Raw genomic sequence first — 19,743 nt, forward strand, 5'->3', positions numbered from 1 at the left:
GAGAGAGAGAGAGAGAGAGAGAGAGAGACAGAGAGAGAGAGACAGAGAGAGAGAGAGAGACAGAGAGAGAGAGACAGAGAGAGAGAGAGAGAGAGAGAGAGAGAGAGAGAGAGAGAGAGAGAGAAATAGAAATCTATAGGGTGGTACAGGATTAAGAAATATAGGAGTTTTCCTTGATGAGAAGACCTACTTTTTCATAAGACAGTATTGAAGGAAAAGAGAGGAGGGTAAGACATCTGAGTTAGGGGAGAAAACTTTTAGTGAATTGTCTGTATGTGTCTTTCTTTGTCTTTCTCCCTAAAGTATTAGGCAAGATACCCAATTGAGAAAGGGGATGGGAGGGGTGCCATGAAAGTCTCCACAAAAATGAAAAGTTTTGGCAAGGCCTGTGATGGGTGGGATACTGAATTAATGAGGAAGGCATATAACAAGTTTGCCTAGTTACAGTGAGGACTCAGTAAGGCAGGAGGACAACTTAAGAGAGTCTAGTGTTGACCTAACATTGTTTTATAGAACTTTTGGAGTTTGGGCACATCTGCCACAACTTGGGATTAGTATATTTTTTTCTCTTCTCTCCTAGTCACCATTTTCCTTGGGGTTTACAATATAAGATCCTTCTGTATATGAGAGAAATTGTTCATGTTGACCTTTCTGGGCTTCTCTGTTTGCAGCTTGGGGGGGGGTCATCATATAGTCTTTACAAACCTCTTTTTTGAGGAGAGAAACTTGAATGCACTCCAACAGGTGCTGTTCAGACTCTTAAGTGAGAAGGTATCAAAGAATCCCTGTAAACCCGCATTGGTTAGACCCATATTCCCCAAATGGCAAGTGCAAACAATTAACCGATAATGCAGTTTAGAACTTAGATGTGCTATAGGTTAGCCCAATTGTCTTTCCATGATATTTCTTAAGATATTTGTATTTATGAGCAAAATCCAGGACACTCTGAGCCAACTATGAAGCAGTTGTTAATGATTATTTATTTGTTATTTCAGTTAGGCAAGAATGTGAGGGAGTTTTCTGAACCACTTAACTAGGATATTAATTCAAATTTTAAAGTTTAAGGACAAGCACAAATTATTATTACATTTTTTCATAGAATTTAAATTCAGAATGAGCCTTAGAAATTGCCCAATTGAACTCATTTTGCATGAGGAAACCTCTGAGGACCAAAGAGGTCAAGGTAAGTAAGTTATTCATGATCAAAAAGATAGAAAGTGAACAAACCTTCAGGGATTTAAAATTAAGTTTGACTCAATGTCTAGTGTTCCTTTCACTACATAGCTACTGTAATATCAAGCACTTACACCAGAAATATTAATTTTATCCTCACAACAACCCTAGGAGGTATATACTATTGTTATCCTCATTTTCAGATGAGGAAACTGAGGCAGAGAAGTTAAGTGATCTATCCATGCTAACTGTCTAAAGCTGAACCTGAATTCTGGTCTTCAGGGCTAATGCTCAATCCATTCTACCACCTGGCAACCTTCATTACTCAACTTCCTACAGACAACAAGCTTCACTACAAATGAAGCTGGTATCTGAAAGATTACCATTTGATACCATTACTTTAAGTCTTAATGAGGAAGTTAGTATCACAGCTGCTCATTATCTGTTTACCATTGTTCTTATCTGGCAGTTATCTGTACATAGCTAAGTAAATTTTAATTACATCTTCCAGGAACCTCTAGAGCCCCTTTTCCCACCCCTACTCTTTCTCTGGTAATGAGTTTGACCTCAGGGAATGCAACATGCTACCTGAAATAAAATTGGTTTTGATGAAGGTAAATTGTTTTCAAAATCCCTGAACTTTAGTTCAAAATCAAAATTAAATTATTTTGGTATTATCTGGCATTCTGAATGATTAGCACATAACTTAAGAAACAGTATTTATGGAGAGCTACTAAGACAGACCATTGTAGGTTTTTCATACAGCTGGCCAATAGAAAGTTGGTTTGTTTATTGTTTTTTTACCTTCATTGTCTTTCATGAATAAACATTTGCCTTAGACCAGGGAAACTGTATATTGTTAATAGGCTAATTTATTTCATCATTCAACCACTTGGAGCCACCTACAGGTGCTTTTAGGAGACTACAAAGAGCTGCTTTGTTACCTTATCTCCCAAGGTCCAACTTTTTTTTTTTATTACTTTTACACTATTTTCTAAGTAGCCTGAGTAGGCCTCTCAAAAACACATTTTTCCCCCTTTATTAAGTTAAGTGATATGTTCTCATTTGTTCCATTTCTTAAGGATCTAGCCTGGGTTTGGTCACTTAATAAAGTAATTAAAATAAATTGTCAGTTGATTTTAAATGTTTTTTTAGCTGTTTAGAATATAGGGAGGAGTTTAATTTAATTTATTGAAGCTTGTTCTGATTTAATTTTTTTAAATGTCTTATTATAAAGCCTTAGTTTAATCTTTCTGCACTTGGTGTCCTCCCATCCTACTTTGTCTATGGTCACATTTTCCTTTATCCACAACCCATAAGGGATAAAACAAATTCTACAGACACATCAATCCATGGAATGTTTGACTTTAGAGGGCCCTTAGTTTATCATTCATTCTATCCATATTGTTTTACAGATGGGGAAAATTGAGTTACAAAAATGATTTGTCAAACATTACACATCATATTTGAGGCAGTCAGAACTTGAACCAGGACTCTGGAATTGAGTATTCTTTTCATAGTACACCAAGTTTTGTGATAACTTTATCTTATCTTTAGAAAGTATTCCTGAGATGTATTAATGTAGAGAATTTCTCTTCAGGCAAAGGACTTTTTCCATTACCTCTGCCTCTCTTACAAGAGTATCTTGAGTCTCAGGATCTCTTAATTCTAACTTCTTGATGTGATAGGTATTTGTTCTTCCAAAGTCTTTGTTTCCTATTCCCTTAACTCATAGATCTAGCTGTTCCCTTCAAGGGTCAGTTCCCTCTGAAGTCAGCCTCCTACCATCAACTAAAATAAGTTTCGCATGATAGAGTTTATGGTGCTGCAAAATAGAATGCTAGTGTTCTTTGGGTTTATTTATTGATTTTTTTGCCAACAAAACAAAGAATCTTAATGGAAAAGGTTAGAATATATCAGATAGATATACAATAAGCTTCATCCATTGTTGATTTCTCTATAAGGGTCTGGAAAGAAGACAGAAGAGGAAAAAGTTGGACTTCTGACTTCCTGCATGTCTTTCTTCAACCCCAAAGGACTTCTAGTTTAGTAGAGGAAGCTAAACAATGCATTTTTTTAATACATTACTGCAATATAAAATGACCACAAATGCTTAAGAAAGGCACAGAGTACTTTGGAACTTTGGAAGAAGGAAAGATAATTTCAGTCTATAGGCTGTGAGATAGCTAGACTCCCGAAATTGATTAAATGTCACTGAAATGTCTAACAAAATAAATAAAAACATAATACAACATCAATAATATTAATTTATGATTTTCTAACTCAATATAGAGATCTGATTCATTTAACTTTGACTCTACTTAACTGCTAAATTTTCCCTCATTTAAGACTTTAAAGCAGAAGCCAGATAACCAGATCAACTATGTCATAAAATTAGATTCTTGATCAGAATGTCCTTCCTAGCACATTGAGTTTAAGCAAGGAACCTAATCTCCCTAGGATTCAGTTTCTTCATCTGTATAATGAGAGGATTAGATTAGTTGGTTGGCAAGGTACCTTCCAGTCCTAGATCTTGGATTATTTGACCCTTTGAATTTACTATTATATCATTAGAGGAATAAATTGTGTGTGTGACTGGCATATGTATATATAATCTGAAGAGCGAAGAGTATGTAATATATTATGTAGACTTAGTAATATATGTTTGTATGTGTATGAAAGGCAGAGATGGAGAAACAGTAATAGAGATGTATATAGACTGAAAAGTGTATGGGAGAGCCTATGTAATCTAATGAAAAGATGTTTCATAGACACATATATATGCAAATATATTTATCTATAGCTATTTATTTAGAGAAGTGAAAAAGAAAGCTATATGCATAAGAATCCATTATTTTGAATCATATCCTTTTATCTGGAACATAACCAGATATTTGGGTGAATGATCTACCCCCACAACTGGGTTTGGCATTAAGAGTGGAATGTTCCTATGTTTATTCTTCAGAAGGAAAACTAACAATCGCCCAAACAAGGGAAATAGAGAAAACATCCCAGTAGTTTACAAAATATTTTTCTTCAAAGGTAAACATGTAAATGGTTGGGAAGTGGACAGTAAGATCTATATACAAGTATATAAACAAGATAAGGGAAAAGACAGTACCTGAAATGACCAAGGAAGAAAACCGCCAAGAATTCCTTACTCATAGTAATCCACAATGTGTTCATTTCAGATTTCCAGTTCTTCTAGTTCAGAAAATTTAATCATTCTTATTGTTTATTCATCAGAGACCTCTTCCTCCTCCTATCTCTAGATCAGGGGTCCGCAACCTTTTTGGCCATGAGAGCCATAAATGCCACATTTTTTAAAATGTAATTTCGTGAGAGCTGTACAGTGCTCACAGTGTGCGTTCCTATAACAGCGCCTGAAAAAAAATTGACTTAATGGCTCCTGCAGAAAGAGCCATATCTGGCCCTCAAAAGAGCCAGATATGGCTCAAGAGCCATACATTGCCAACCCCTGCTCTAGATTTAAAAAAAAAAAAAAAGGTTGAGATATCACATACAAAATATATGTAATACCTGCTGTATTAAAACCCTGATCTGTTGAATAAGCAGATGTCAGAATTCCAGGCTTCATCATTATAAAACAAACAAGTGTTATAATATAGATGCATTGCTGCTGGGCTTTGTTACATTTACGTTAGTAAGAAATATCATCTAGGCTTTTATTACCTGTCAGTGTCCTTGGCTAGACTGATGACTGACCCTCATCATTTCTGGTATATAGGAAATTGACTTAGATATATTCTTAGGTCAAGATTCCTTAAGAATTTCATCAGTGTCTATGATGGTAGAAAGGTAGCATCCTTGTCTTAATTCTTCTTTTATACAATATATTTAGATCATTAGACTCAAAATCAGAATTTCTGGGTTCAAATACCAACTGTGAAAATGATCAGCCCTGTGTCCTTAGAAAAATCATCTCACATCTGAGTTATAATTTGCTAAGCGATAAAATAGTAAGAGTAGACCAGAAAATTTCTAACCTCCACACTAATGCTTAAGATTCTGTTATCCTGTAAAATAATAATTCCAAAAATAGTATACTTAGTAGCTATCAGAGATATACTCTCAGAATAGAAAGAAACCTCAATGGTTATCTGAACAGGAATCTCCTATTCACCATAATTGACAAAATCAGCCTTTTTCTGATGATTTCCATTGTGAGGAACAAAGACTTGATTATTGATGGGATAATGCATCACATGTTGGGTGTTGCTTGTATGTTGTAAGTAAATGTGATCCTCCAATGTGCCAGGACTCAAGACCTTTTTAAGAATTCCAGTCTGATTATCAATTGAGTGGAAGGAAGAAAAGAATACGGTTAGGAATGGAAATTGTTAAAAAACAAAGTCACTAATCAAAGAATTTGTGTATTGATTAAATGAATGAATCCTGAAGTAAATAGTTGTGTTACTCTAATGGTTTTCTCATTTTGGTAATTATTTGGGGAAAAAACACCACATCCTTTGAAAATGATATCTTTTTTTAACATGTCATTTCCCAAAACACCTTGCCATTGAAAATAGTTAATAAAATAATTGCATTTAACAGTGAATACAACATTCCTACTTTGTAATTCCCCACTTCATAACCCAAAAGAACAAAATAATGTTTCATCAACTGTTCCTCCGGGCCAAGATCAATTATTGCAATTAATTAATTTGAGTTCATTTCACTTTAGAGTATTGTTACTGTTTGCTTCATTTAATCATTGTATATTTTTCTGCTTTTGCTTGGGTTGCTGCCTCAATTCATACAATTTCCTACCCTAAATTTCTACAATAGTTCTCATTTCTTATGGCACAGTGGTAATCCACTGCATTGATATACTATAGTTTGTTCAGGTTTTCCCCAGATGATGGGAACCTGTTTTGTTTCTAGGTATTTGCTTTTGCAAAAGTACTATTACAATTATTTTGGAATTAAGTTCTACTTTATCTTTCTCAGAGCATTGTGTTGTTTGTTGTTGTTCAGTCATATCTGACTCTTGATGAACCCACGGGATTTTCTTGGAGAAGATCCTGGAGTGGTTTGCCATTTCCTTCTCCAGTAAATCTTCTTGTCAGGCAGTCTGAGATTAAGTGACTTATCTTGGGTCAAACAGCTAGGAAATGTTTGAGGCTGAATTTGAACTCAGGTCATTCAGACTCCACCCCCTACACTTGGTCTACTGAGCCACCTAGCTGCCTCCTAGGCATACAGAGGTTAAGTGGAAGATGTTCAAAGAATTAGAATTAGTAAATGAACAAATGAAAGCACATTTATCATGCTCTTAATATATGCCCAAACCTATGTTAATTAGTGGAGATACAAATACAGCAGCAAAGATTGCTCCTTCCCTCAGATAACATATTCCAAAGGGATAAGGAGAGAGACAACACATATAGGAGAATAGTAATTAGAGACAGATATTTTGGTTTGAAAAATGCCAAAGATGGTGAGTTCAGTTATTGGAGAGTAGATTGGATACAACTTTTCCAGGAATGGTGTCAGAGTTCATTTGATTATGGTGCAGTGGAAACAGTACTGAGCTTGAAGTCGTAGGAACTGAGTTCAGACTTGATTATGCCACTTCTTAGCTGTGTGACCTTGGTTAGGTTAATTATCCTCCTTGGTTCTCAGTTTCCTTATCTATAAAATGAAGTGACTGGACAAGCTGACCTCCAAGGACCCTTTCAATTCTCTATGATCTAATAACATCTCTGGAAAAATTCCCAGGTAGCAATCTTCACATTTTGTTAGAAAAAGAAGCCCAACAATTATTCAGGGAGCCATTTTTATGCCATAGAATGAAAAATTAAATTTTCTTGCCCTTCCTAAGAAGATTTCATTCATTTGAAATGAAAAGTTAATGTCCATCCTAGGAGAACCTATAGAATATTTTATTCATTCATTCAATAAAATAAATCCTTGCTATGAAAAAGATTGGGAACTCTTTTAATAGGTAGTAATAACTACAATACTTAAGGGTGTTTTATGCTTTCTTTTACTTGCATGAGTAAAGAGAACTCATCAATTCCATATTTAATCAATTTTTACTAGTAGCTTTCAATTTTGGGTATCTTATTAGACACCTTTAATAGAAAATTTCAGAATGTTGTGGGTGCAAATTGTCCTCATATTTTTTGGGCCAGTGTGGGAGATTTCTTTGTGATAATGAACCAGTAAGAAGCAGGGCAAGTAACATCAGGCCTGTGCTTTAGAAAGATTATGTAGCTGGTTGAGGATGAATTGGAATGGAAAGAAACTAGAAACTTGAATTCCAGTTAGGAGACCAGGATAGTACTATAAACAAGAGGAGATAGTAGCCTGAACAGAGGCAGTGGTCATGTGAGTAGGGAGGAAGGAACTCTTCTTAAAGTTAGAATCAACAAGTATTGACTTTCTTTCTTTCATCTTTCTAGTTACCCACTTTCCCAACTTCTGGATAATCCTCATAGCTTTTTATTTTCTGACATAAGTATTCAGTTAGTTACCAAATCTTGTCAACTCAAGCTGCTCAGCATCTCTCTGATCCTTATGGCTACTTGGGATGTTATCAGCCCTTAATCATGTTCCACTTGTTTTCCTACCAATAAGCTGTTATACAGATGCAAAATTATCATGGCATACTTAGCCTCAGGTCCCTTATCTGAAAAATTATGTTAGCAAAAGAGGTTTGGACTCAGTGGTCAGTAAGTTCCCTTCCATTTCTAAATCTGTGATCCTGATTCCTAAACACCAAAATGTTGCAATAAACATTTTTGCCTTTTAACAGCTTTCTAAGGGTTTCAACACTCATATATCTGTTAGCTTGGTTATTATTCCAAATCATATTTACACTAGAGATGAAGGACTATTTTCTGAACACTGTTTTGAAGAAAGAACCTCTGTTTTCTTAGCCTTTATAGAGTTTTGAAAGTTGTTCTGTGAACTAGATGCACATTGCTTTTTTTTTTAATAGGCAAAGATAGAAAATTGACTTTCCAGGTAATAAACCATCTCGGAACAGTGGGAGTGATGATTTTGCTTTAAGATAACCTAGACATGAATGTTAATCCTGGTTTTTCAGAGTCACCTATCTGACATTAGAGGAGTCATTTCAGCCTCTCTAAATCTAAAGTTCTTCATCTGTAAAATCATTACATTGCTATATAAGGGCACTTCTTGATTCTATATCCCTGCATCTATGATCCCATTTACTATTTAATCTTTGGCAGTAGGTAATTCAGGAACAATATATTATATAGTCGAACCTTGGACTCAGAGGTTCCTGAAATTGACTCAGAGTTTTTATTGTGAACTTGACATGTACATCAAGAAAACCAAGAACTTTTTATATATAAAGAACAAAGGTGATTTCACACGAAACTTAGAATATCTATTACATACATTTTTTACAAATATAATAAATATTAGATTATATTAACAATATACCTCCTTCTGAACTTTCTTCTGCTCTCTTCTATATATTTTTTCTTTCATTGGCACTCTTTCTTTTTGGATTCACACCCAATTCCTACCCATTCTCCTCAAAGACAGACAGACAGACAGACAGACAGACAGACAGACAGACAAACCTTCTTCTTAAGGTATAGTCAAGCAAAGACATTTACTAAGCCTGAAAATTTATGTCTCATTTTATTTCTTTAGGCAAGAAACACCATTCATAATCCATCTCCTAGGTCAGTGACGGTGAACTGATGGCATGAGTGCCAAAGATGGCATGAAGAGCACTCTCTGTGGGCACTCCTCCCCTCCCCCTGCAGTTCGTTACTAGAAAGGCCAAGGGACTCCAACCGAGCTGCTACCCTCCCCTTCTCTACCATGCCTGATGACATTTTTTCACATCCTCCACTTTCTCTGCCCAGCAGCACAATTGGAGCTGTGAGTTGAGCAGCTCACAGGTGGCAGAGCTGGAGGGGAGCAGAGTGCTGGGGCCACTCCCCTTCCCCCCTCTCTACACTCACTGAGGACATTCCTCACTTCTCCCACCCCTCCACCTGGTAGCCCAATGGGAGTGCTTTCTCTTTCCTTCATGTGGGGGAAAGGGGATAGGGAGAGCGAGGCACAGCACTCCATCTCTAAATGGTTTGCCATCAGTGTCCTAGGTCCTGTGATTGATTAGTCATCAACTTATCAAAGTTCTTAAGTCTTTCAAAGATATTTGATTTTAAATGATATTGTCATTGTATAAATAAATGGTTCTTCATTTTGCTCTGTGTAGCATCAGTTCATAAAAATCTTCCCAGGTTTCTCTGTGGTATGATAATATAATGCCACATTCAGGTACCAACATTCTTTCAGTTTTCCCCAATCTAAGAGAACCCCCTTGCTTCAATACCTTCACTACCACCACCAACAATAAATGCTGATATAAATATTTTTAGCATACATGAATCCTTTTCCTTAATCGCTACACTAAGATTTTTGCCACTTTGCCTCATACCTTGAATTTATTTGTTGTCTGATTATCCTGTCCCCATTTTCTTCCATGGCTTAGTATAGTTCTGGCTCTGTTGGCTGCTTTTTCTGCTTTATTTCCTCCTAGAAATCCTGTTCTGGCCTCTCACTTGTAGAAGGACCCAAGAATACATTATCATTCCTTTTACCAACAAACAGAAAACAACACAGGAAAATGTTCTTTCTTCCTTCCCACCCTCACTCCCACCCCCTTCTATTTAGAGAAATCTCTCCTTGCTTTATTTATGTTCATGTTATCTTAATGTTAGAATGTAAACTTTTGCCTTCCACCCTGTGCTCTGGGATAATTCTCTTCCAGCTAGTTAGTGCTTAGCCCATTACCCAGACATTTAGCCATTTCCTAAATATCACTTGTTAAAGATGTTCTAAACTTTGATGGATCTAAACTCCTACTAAGGTAGGAGATAAAGTCCAGGTTTTATGTGTCAGGCCCCAATTTATTTGAGAAATTTCTAAGTTTTGTCTTAATTTAAGCAACAAAAGTTGTGATTGTATTTTAAAAAAGTATTTCTAGACATTAAAATAGTAAGGCGAGGTTTGTTCAAATTTTTAAATTATTTTAGTAATTAAAACTCAAGTAGATATAACAGAATTTGACAACTGTGATGAGTCATAGGACTGAAAAAGATTGTGTGACCCAATGCTCTTAATTGTATTAAGATATATTGTGCTTTAGTCAAACGAGAGACCTTAATTCGACTCTCCTCATTTCCAGATTTTCTTGCTTGATTGCCATAACCAAGTCAATGTTACCCCATAGTCTCAGTTTCCATATTTGTAACTTAGCCATGCTAATCACTACCAGTGTCCCCCAGGTAGCCAGAGTAGGAGGCTCTTGAGTTTGTATCCTGATTTTTCTGATCTCTCATGGTATCTTTTAGCATTACCTTTCTCTAAATATTGTATGTGTGTGTGTGTGAGTGTGTTGAATGTGATTTCCTTTCCAGTGCTGTCTCTGATCTTTTAACCTTACTTTCTAGGTCTGTCTTGGGAAAATTATCTTGATAAGCTATAAGCTACTTTACAAAATAAGTTATTATCATTATTTTTATATAGCTAATAAATAGCATTTATGTGGTCCTTTAAGATTTGGAAAGCACTTTAGAAATATTATCTTTTTGATCCTCACAATTCTTTGAGGTAGTTATTATTATCTCCTTTTTATAAATGAAACCAAAGTATGGGGCAGCTAGTGGCACAGTGGATAGAATTCTGGGTCCGGGGCCAGGAAAATCTAAAATCAAACATGACCTCAAACACTTACTAACTGTGTGACCCTGGGCATATCACTTAACTTCTCTTTGCCTTAAACCATGCCAGTATATTTGCCAAGAAAACACCATGGGCAGTATTGGAATGATATGGTCCACAGGGTCACCAAGAATCTGAATACAACTGACTAACTGGACAACAACCACAACCAAAGCGGACTGGTTGAATGGCTTCTGTGGTGAACTTGTCCAAATCACATAGGTGTTGTATACAGTTCAGTTCTTTTGTATGGTCCTTCTGCATTGTCCCTTGTGATGTCCCAATGTCTCTTTTTTCATCTGTACTGGATACCCATCTTGATTGCCGTCTAGTCACACAGTCAGATTTGAACTCAAGTCTTCTTGACTCTAGACCCAGCACTCTATCCACTATGGCATCTCTACTAACAGCCTTCTGGCCTAAATTAATGATTTTTAGATTTATATTAAATTTATAATTTAAATTTAGATTTATATAATTATGTATATGTATTTTATTTATATGTAATTTATATATAAAATGTAAAATTTATAATTATAATTTCTAAGAATTCTGTTTCTGAGTGGAGCATAGCAGGATGCTATGGGTAGACCATTTCTTCAATAAACTTTTTGATTGATTCATGATAAGTTTATGTGAGGATTCTAGCAGTATGAAATACGCATAGTAGTTGTTAAATATTTTGATTGATATTTGTTTAGCCTTATGTCACAAAGCATGTAGACTTACTTGTGCACATTTTTTTATTCTCATTTATTTCTAAAGATGATGGAACCATGATTCCAATAAAGTGTTAAAGTAAAATGTTATAAAATTGGTTCCATATATTTGCTACATTTTTGTACAACTAATTTTATAAAGATTAGACAGGAAATATCAAAAAAAGAGTTATTTTTAATGAGGAACTTTTTAGGGTAAAATAATGAAAGATTCCACTGAACAGTTATATTTATTTTGCATTAATTTTCTTTCTCATAACCTAGGAGATGATCCATCTGGAGGGAGAATCAGGAAATTAAGCCTTGGCCAGTATGACAACAGTGCGGGGCAGCCATCATATACTGGATGTGGATGGGTAAAAGCTTCTACTTTGGATCCAGTTCCAACTTTGGGATCCTTTATTACATCAGGGGAAACGAAAGAGGTAGATATAACTTGGTATTTTTACTACACCATTCCTCAAAAGATTTCAAAACATCTAATCCAGTTCAGGTTCATTCTTATATGTACACTTCTGTAGTTAAATGGGCTATCCTAAAAGATTTAAATTCCACCCTATGTTTATATCCCTTCTATAAGTTTCACTTGAATTTTGACTATGTAAGAAACAATAACATCTAATACTATTTTTTCCAATATTCTTTTTTCCATATCTTCATTTTTTGGGTTTCAATATTCTTGTCTCTATTTCTGAAATAGTACCATATTATAGAAATTATCATTTTTCAACTATCTTTTTTATAACATTTTTAATTTTTTTGAACTGTTATCACTTAATTTCCATCTCAATTTGTTTTTTGAGGTTTTTTTAATTCATTTTCTACAGCCCACTGGAAACAATTATGGATGTTCCATTATTATTTTTAATGTGTCTTTTTATTATTCTTTAATTACTCCTCTCTTCTGTTTTTTTTTGTATTACGTTTCTTATTCCATAGTATTCATTATATTGGCACATCTTTCTAGCGTTAATATATTTTTTTAGTCTTTCTTCTGATTTTCCTATGAGAATTTTCTTGTGATTAAATAGTTTTATATCTTTTTGTTATTGTTATTTAATTTATTTGACACATTTCTTACGATTTTTTGAGATAGAGGATTTGGTTTGACATGACTTCTTTTTCAGCCAACTTATCACATAACTCTTATAATCTCTCAAATGGGTAATGGGAGAAGATTTGTTTATCTGGAAGAAAACGAATATTTATATAGCACCTACTATATGCCAGACACTTTGGTAAGCACTGACACTTAATACACACACATATACTCACCTGTGTATATAGACCTTAATCCTCAGAATAATTTTGAGAGGTGCTATTATTATTCCTATTTTACAGGTGAGTAAACTGAGACAAACAGAATTTAAGTGATTTTCCTAAGACCACAAACCTACTAAATTCCTGAGTAGAATTTGAACTCAGTTCTTCCCAACTCTGGGCCAGGTGCTCTAGCCATTGTACAACCTTGCTTTTTATATTCTTATCAAAGATATACCTAGCCCTGATGCGACATAATCATGACTTCTTAGCCATTTTACATATTCTATATGTAATATCTTCAACGGCTTACAGATCAATTCAGCATGCACATCTTGGTGATATACACAGTTTATGTGCTTTTAATCTTCTAATTGTGTTAATTCCTTTATATATAATCAATATATTTCTCCTTATTTCTCTACCATTTTTTCCTGTCCATATTACTCTAAATCACTCAGAATGGTTCTGAACCATAACCCAAGCACTAGAAAAGAGAGAGGAGAGTTCATCAAATTAATTTTCTCTCAGGAGATTTGCTTCATAGCCATCTATATACCCTATATACTCTTTGCTTCTCCTCCCTCATCTATTATAGTCCTGGAACCAGGAACCGTGATCAAAAATTGTGTTATTATTTCCAAAAGAGCTATGTCAGTCCACTTCCTTCAAGGTTCTACTCACTTTTCCAGTTGTCCTCCTGGACAAAGTGCCCTTTCCTGGCTATCATTGCCTTTATTTATTGTTTCCTTGCTTAAAATATAAGTTAATTGTGGGGCAGGAACTCTCTTTGCTTTTGTATTTTTATTCCCAGTTCCTAGCACAATGCTAGATAAATTTAAGGATTTAATGAATTACTTTCATTGATTTATTTATTCACTCATGCTATTTCCCAGAGAGCTCTAAACCAAGACACCCCTCCCTCTCCAGCTCTTGCTCTCTACATGTTTTTCTTCCCCTATTGGATATAAGTTTCTTGGGAGCTAGCAAGTGACTTGCTTGCTTTGATTTCCATCCATAGGAGTTTGTATATGGCCTTGCTTATAAAGATGGCTGTTTCTCAAATTAACTTCTAAAGCCATATATCTGGAATTGGATTCTAGACCCCCTAACCTTCATTTGAATTTAGTAAGGAAGCCAATGTCTTTTGTCCATTAAACCTCACTTTACTTTTCTGCCCGTATCAATCTTGTTGTAGACAATGGTAGCCAGTTATCCTCAAGAACTTGATGTGATTGATGGTGGAATATTCTCACCAACCAAAAATGGGAATGAAATTGTGTCTCCTACTCCAGCTTTTCCTGTGTCTCCTGAGACACCATATGGTAAGAAAACCTCTATTAATATTAACAGTCACTTGGTCTTAGACATGTTGGGTTTTTTTTTTTTAATTTTTGAAGAGCAGAATTATAAAAGCCATTTATTGTTCTTTCTTTTTCAGTGAAAACTCCTCCACATTATTCTCAGATCAGTCCATCAGAGCGTGGCCCAACCAATTTGTACAAACCAGGATATGGTAAGAACTTTAGCTATTCCTTAAAATGATTTGGTTTTGTCTTAGAAGGTCATTCATTTTCTAGGTATGATAGTACATGCCTATAATCTCTGTTACTGAGTAGACTGAAGTCAGTAAATAGTTTAAGCACAAGAATTTGAGGCTCAACCTATCAGTTGTCTTCCCTAAATCCTGTGCCACTAGGTTGTGTCCCAAACAAGGGATCCCCAGTCTGCGAAAGGGGGTCAACCAACTCCCATTAGAAATGGAACAGGACAAGCTTCCTTGCAAATGAGCAGTGAGATCTAGTCTAGAAGTGGCTGCTGCATTTCCAGCCTCGGTAAAAATAGGAAAATTTAGTTTCACGCAAACCAAAAATAGGATCATTCTTCACTGACCTTGGTTATTTTTTAATAACAATTGTTTTGACACAAGTTTTGATCAATATTTTTTTCTACTATGTTCAAAAATGATTTGTTTCTCTTTGGAATTAGATTTCTCAGGCTTTTCAGATTTGAGTAAATATAGGACTTATGGTGTAATTATGTAAAAATCTTGGTTTCGCAAACCAAACAATGATTTATTCACTTAAATTTAGATTTTTATGTGAGATAGTAACAATAATATATTAATATTTGAGGTGTATAGAAGATAAGGAGATAAATCTGGAATTGAATAATAGACTGTTCTAAGATATTAAATTTTTCATCCAGTCTTTGTAAACTTTCTGGAAGTTTCCCATGATTGTTGATTGTCTGAGTCTAATGTTCTAATAGTCTTGTCATTTATTGATACTTTTCTGATTTTTTCTTCCATATTAGAACTTTTCAGCTGCTGTACTATATATAATATTTTCCTTATATCTCATAAGATATGAAACCTAAGACTTGTAGACCTAAGACCTGTAGCTTAATGATACCAAATTATTTAACTTCTTATGTATAATAAAAGTAATATGTAGAAAAGTGTGTAGACTTAATAGGACACAACATGAATTTCTAAGGAAGCATATTTTGGCTCAACATAAGGATGAACTTGCCAAATATATACTTATCCAGAAATGAATAAAAAAATGAATATTTAAAGTATTCATTCTGAAGGTAGATGAACATGTTTGTTATTGTTATAAAAAGCTTGACATAGAAGGTTGAATCATAAAATTCTATCATTCTGTATTCTTGCCTGTGATAAAATTTAGAATGTCTTCAGTACTTGGAAATCTTTATAAACTTTGAGGGCAATTTTGGATTTGGGAAATATTCCAAAGTTTTGGAGACTTTCCCGTTGAAAAATAGGAGTGTTCAAGTTGAATGGTAGTTTACTTTTTCAAATAAAAATTCAAATGTAATTATATTAGAAAGAGATCATTTTGACATTTGGCTTAAAAACTGAATCTGAAACTTTGTAAAATATTTGTAAAGAACTTAGCACAGTGCCAGTATATAGTGAGTGCTTTAATGGAAGTCATATAGGATAATATCCTTTCATCCTTTGATTACTTTGAAACAAAATACTCTGCTCTGATTGTTATATACTCTTAAAGGCCCCACACTGATGCCTCAGGGTTTTCAGAAGCTTTGCCAGAAAAGTGTATTTTCTGATTGGTTTTACCACATTGTAAAGGCTTAAAGAATGAGTCAAGTAAGAGGCTGCACATCTTAATAATAACAGTTAACATTTGTTTATATACAACGTTTGCAAAATGCTTAATACAGATTATCTCTTTTTATGCTCTTTTTAAAAAATCCTTACCTTCATTCTATGAATCTATACCAAGGATTGATTCCAAGGCAAAAGAGTAGTAAGAGTTCAACAATTGGGGTTAAAGTGATTTCCCAGGCTCACATCTGTAATATCTGAGGCAAGATTTGAACCAAGGACTTCTCTTGTCTAGACCTGGCTTTCTATTCACTGACATCTTTTTATGCCTTTTTGTATGAAGATTTTTCACCCTTTCCTGTCCTCTTCCATATTATATAAAAGTTGCCACAAAGCCTAGAAAGAATGGATAGGTTCATTACCAGAAGAAAGGCCACAAGATTATGTAAATGTATATTTTTTGTTGTGAAAATCTATGAAATAAATAAAAATGCAAAATAACCCCTAGGCCTACATGTCCTTCTTTTTCTGCAGTGACATTAGTTGAATGGGGAGGAAGTGCAGTAGGGAAAAGACTGGATTGAATTATTAAGTCATTAAGATATAGAAAGAGGAGCTGAAATTATTGCGAGGGATCATATTTATGTTGTGCCAGAGGAAGGTTTTACTGTGTTTACAGGAGTAGTCAGCCATCACTGTAGCCTTAGGTTCGGGATTTTTCCACATTTTGAGAGCTATCACATCTTAAATTCCTGTTTCTCTTGTATTATATACACAATATATAGACAACCAGTTTTTAAGGAATCCAGCCATCTCTTTATATTTGTCCTGAAAATTGTCCTTGTTCCTTGGATTAGGTTGGTGGCAATCAAATTAGTAGTGGGAAGGGAAGGAGGGAAGAATCATTTAGCATGAATGATGGGGGCTACTTGCTGCACTGGGTTATGTCTGTGCCAAAATGTGGTATTCAAGAGAGAAGAGAATGGTGAGCCAGAGTGATAGATTCAGGAAAGTTTAAGATTGATTGTTTCTAGATGCCTGGGGGGAAAAAAGAACTGGGAGTTCTTAATTCTCATCATACCAAGTCTTAAGAAAAAGTAGCTTTCTATCTGGTCCTTTTGTTATCAAGTAATTGTTTAAGTGAATAGAAGGAAGAGGAAACATTTTTTGGTGAAGCTTACTTGTTATAGAGAGTTGCTTCAGGCCAGATTAACAAAAGACTTCTATTTGAGCCCTCTGTCAGAGTACACTGATATAGCTTTGACATATACAACCCATTGTTATGACAGCCATTATAATGGAACTTTATTTTTAAATGGGAATAAAAAAGAAACTCTTATTATGTTGAGTTTCTAAAAGTGAGTCTAATAGATTGCTGAAAAAGCCTCTTTTCATCATTTACCATTTCACTGGAAAACATTTAAAGGCTTTAAATCCTTGCTATGAATTGCTTTGCTTCTCTTTTGGTGAAGAGAGTTAATGTCCCTTAATAAATGGTAATTCAGTCTTGCAGTCAGAAAGTCCTGGCTGAGTTCTTACCTTCTCAGTGCCCTGGGCAAGGCAGCATATAATCTTTCAGTAAACAAACTAAATTGCAAAACAACTGCTATTTTAAATTGATAGAGGGAATTTCTTTACTTCAAAGTCCCCAAGCCAAGGAAATCTTAGGTCCAGATTAAAAAACAAAATTATAAGAGAAAGAAAAAATCTTTTTGGCTCACAAAAATATCAATCTTTAACACTTATTCTAGTAAAGTTTTGTTTTTATTGTTGTTCAGTTATGCCAGATTCCTCACAAATTCATTTGGGTTTTCTTGGCAGATGTACTGGAGTGGTTTGCCATTTCCTTCTCCAGTTCATTTTACAGATGAGGAACTGAGGCAGAATTAAATGCCTTGCCCGGGATCACACATCTAAGTATCTGAGGCAAGCTTTGAATTTAAGACTGTCACTTGTGCCACCTATCTGCCCAAAGTCTTATTTATTAGCTCTTTCCTATTGCTGACCAAGAATAAATTGATTCTTAGATTTGAAAGTATTTTTTTTTAATTTAAGAAATGTATCTATTTAGATGATCCAGTTCCCCTTTCTGATATATTTTTCTATTATTATTTTATTTTTGCTTAGAAACACCAGGGTATCATATCATATGAGACAAAGATAAGGAATTAGGTCCCAAGATTCCAGCAGAGAAAAATTCAGGCAGCAACTTCCTCTTGGATAAGAAATGGGAGTTATTTTTGGTTTTAGTTTAAGCATAAGTGATATCTGTTCAGAATGTACAATTTTTGAAGTATGTCTTGTCCTTTCGTCTGTACAAAACAGTGTTTTTTCCGATCTTATTGTGCATTGGAGGGGTAGAAATTTCATTCTGAAGGAAGGGAGGAAGAGAGAGACATCTTTCTGTAGGATTTTAAGGTTTACAAAGCACTTTGCTAACAGCAAAGTGAAGAAGTAGGCACTGTAAGTAATATTATCCCCATTTTAAAGATGAGATTAAATGACAGATTTCAGTGACAATCCAGAGATAGAAACTAGAACTCAACTTTGCAGATGCCAAAATTAATGCTTTTCCCCATTTGTTCTCTGCTGCTTCACAATGACCCCCCTGAAACTATTTTGTACAAATCACATACCCTTAATTTTATAAACTCTTGAATAGATATAAGGGAAATAAACCCTTAGTAAACATACTTCATGGTGTTGCTCTGTTTAATCAGTTAGAATTTGCTTTTCAAAAAAGCTAGATATTTCTTCCCTTTATCTACAGATATGTTTATACCTGCATATACAAATAACAAAGAGATTTATTCAGCTTTGGAGGATTAAGGAAACAAGTCACTTTAACTGGATTCAAATTTACCCCTAACCTCTAAAGGAATTGCTATAATATCCCATTCAGTATCTTCTTTGTACTATTACACTTTGCAACTGTCTTAGAGTGTGGTTGTGGTCTTAAAAAACATATTTTAAGTTTTTCTAGCCTTCTGAATCTCGGGCTTAAGTAAGAGAAGTCTCCAAATCATGAAAAGGATGGCTTTCAAAACTGGGTTTGAAAATTAATAATTTGTAATTCAGAGCATATTTACTCATGAAAAATAGGGCTTTTCCTTATAAATAGGAGCAATATTTAGAAACCTCTTGAACCCACAATGTAGCTGAACTATGATGTTAGTCATATTAACATACCTTGCTACCACCATTTATAATGTAGTTTCTCTGACATTTGCTATTCTATTTATATCTTCCTGGACTGTCTCCAATAATAGGATCTCTCATGACCATTGGTATAGATTGCAATATAGGATTCATGAATTTAAGATGGAGGTCAAAGTTTTAGGGCCAAAGACTTCTTGACAGGATTTGGGACCACTTGGCTCAGCAAGTCACATATTAGTAAGTGGAAAGGGTGGGAGAAAAAAGCTTTATAAAATCTCTTGAATAGTTAGCCAGGTATGTCTTTTTGTTAGCATTTCACATCCCCTTCCTTTCTGGTGTCCCCTCAGATTGTATTCCTTTGTACCTTTAGAGTTGATTCGAATTGTGTCTTCTCCCACTGGTATGCCCTGCTTTTATGGCTATCTTCCTTCTCTCTCCCCCCATCCCCTCAGTCTCTCTCTCTCCTTCTCCCCTCTTCCCCCCTCACCCCACCGCTATATGCACACACACATATATAATATACATATACCTATATTATATAGATATATCTATAATATTTAAATATTATATACACACACACACACACACACACACACACAC

At 34.8% G+C, this 19,743-nt stretch overlaps 1 protein-coding gene across 1 annotated transcript in view; it reads left to right on the forward strand.

The window, feature by feature from the left end:
* TNS3 (tensin 3) overlaps positions 1 to 19,743 on the forward strand; it is a 199,947-nt gene that overhangs the window by 98,208 nt on the left and 81,996 nt on the right. Inside the window, exons 12-15 of the mRNA XM_044676470.1 lie at positions 2,256 to 2,267; positions 11,898 to 12,055; positions 14,089 to 14,215; positions 14,332 to 14,406. Of these exons, the coding sequence (XP_044532405.1) occupies positions 2,256 to 2,267; positions 11,898 to 12,055; positions 14,089 to 14,215; positions 14,332 to 14,406 (372 nt within the window). The remainder of the gene's footprint in view (positions 1 to 2,255; positions 2,268 to 11,897; positions 12,056 to 14,088; positions 14,216 to 14,331; positions 14,407 to 19,743) is intronic.

This window comes from Gracilinanus agilis, chromosome 1 (assembly GCF_016433145.1).
Source record: "Gracilinanus agilis isolate LMUSP501 chromosome 1, AgileGrace, whole genome shotgun sequence".
Taxonomy (NCBI): Eukaryota; Metazoa; Chordata; class Mammalia; order Didelphimorphia; family Didelphidae; genus Gracilinanus; species Gracilinanus agilis.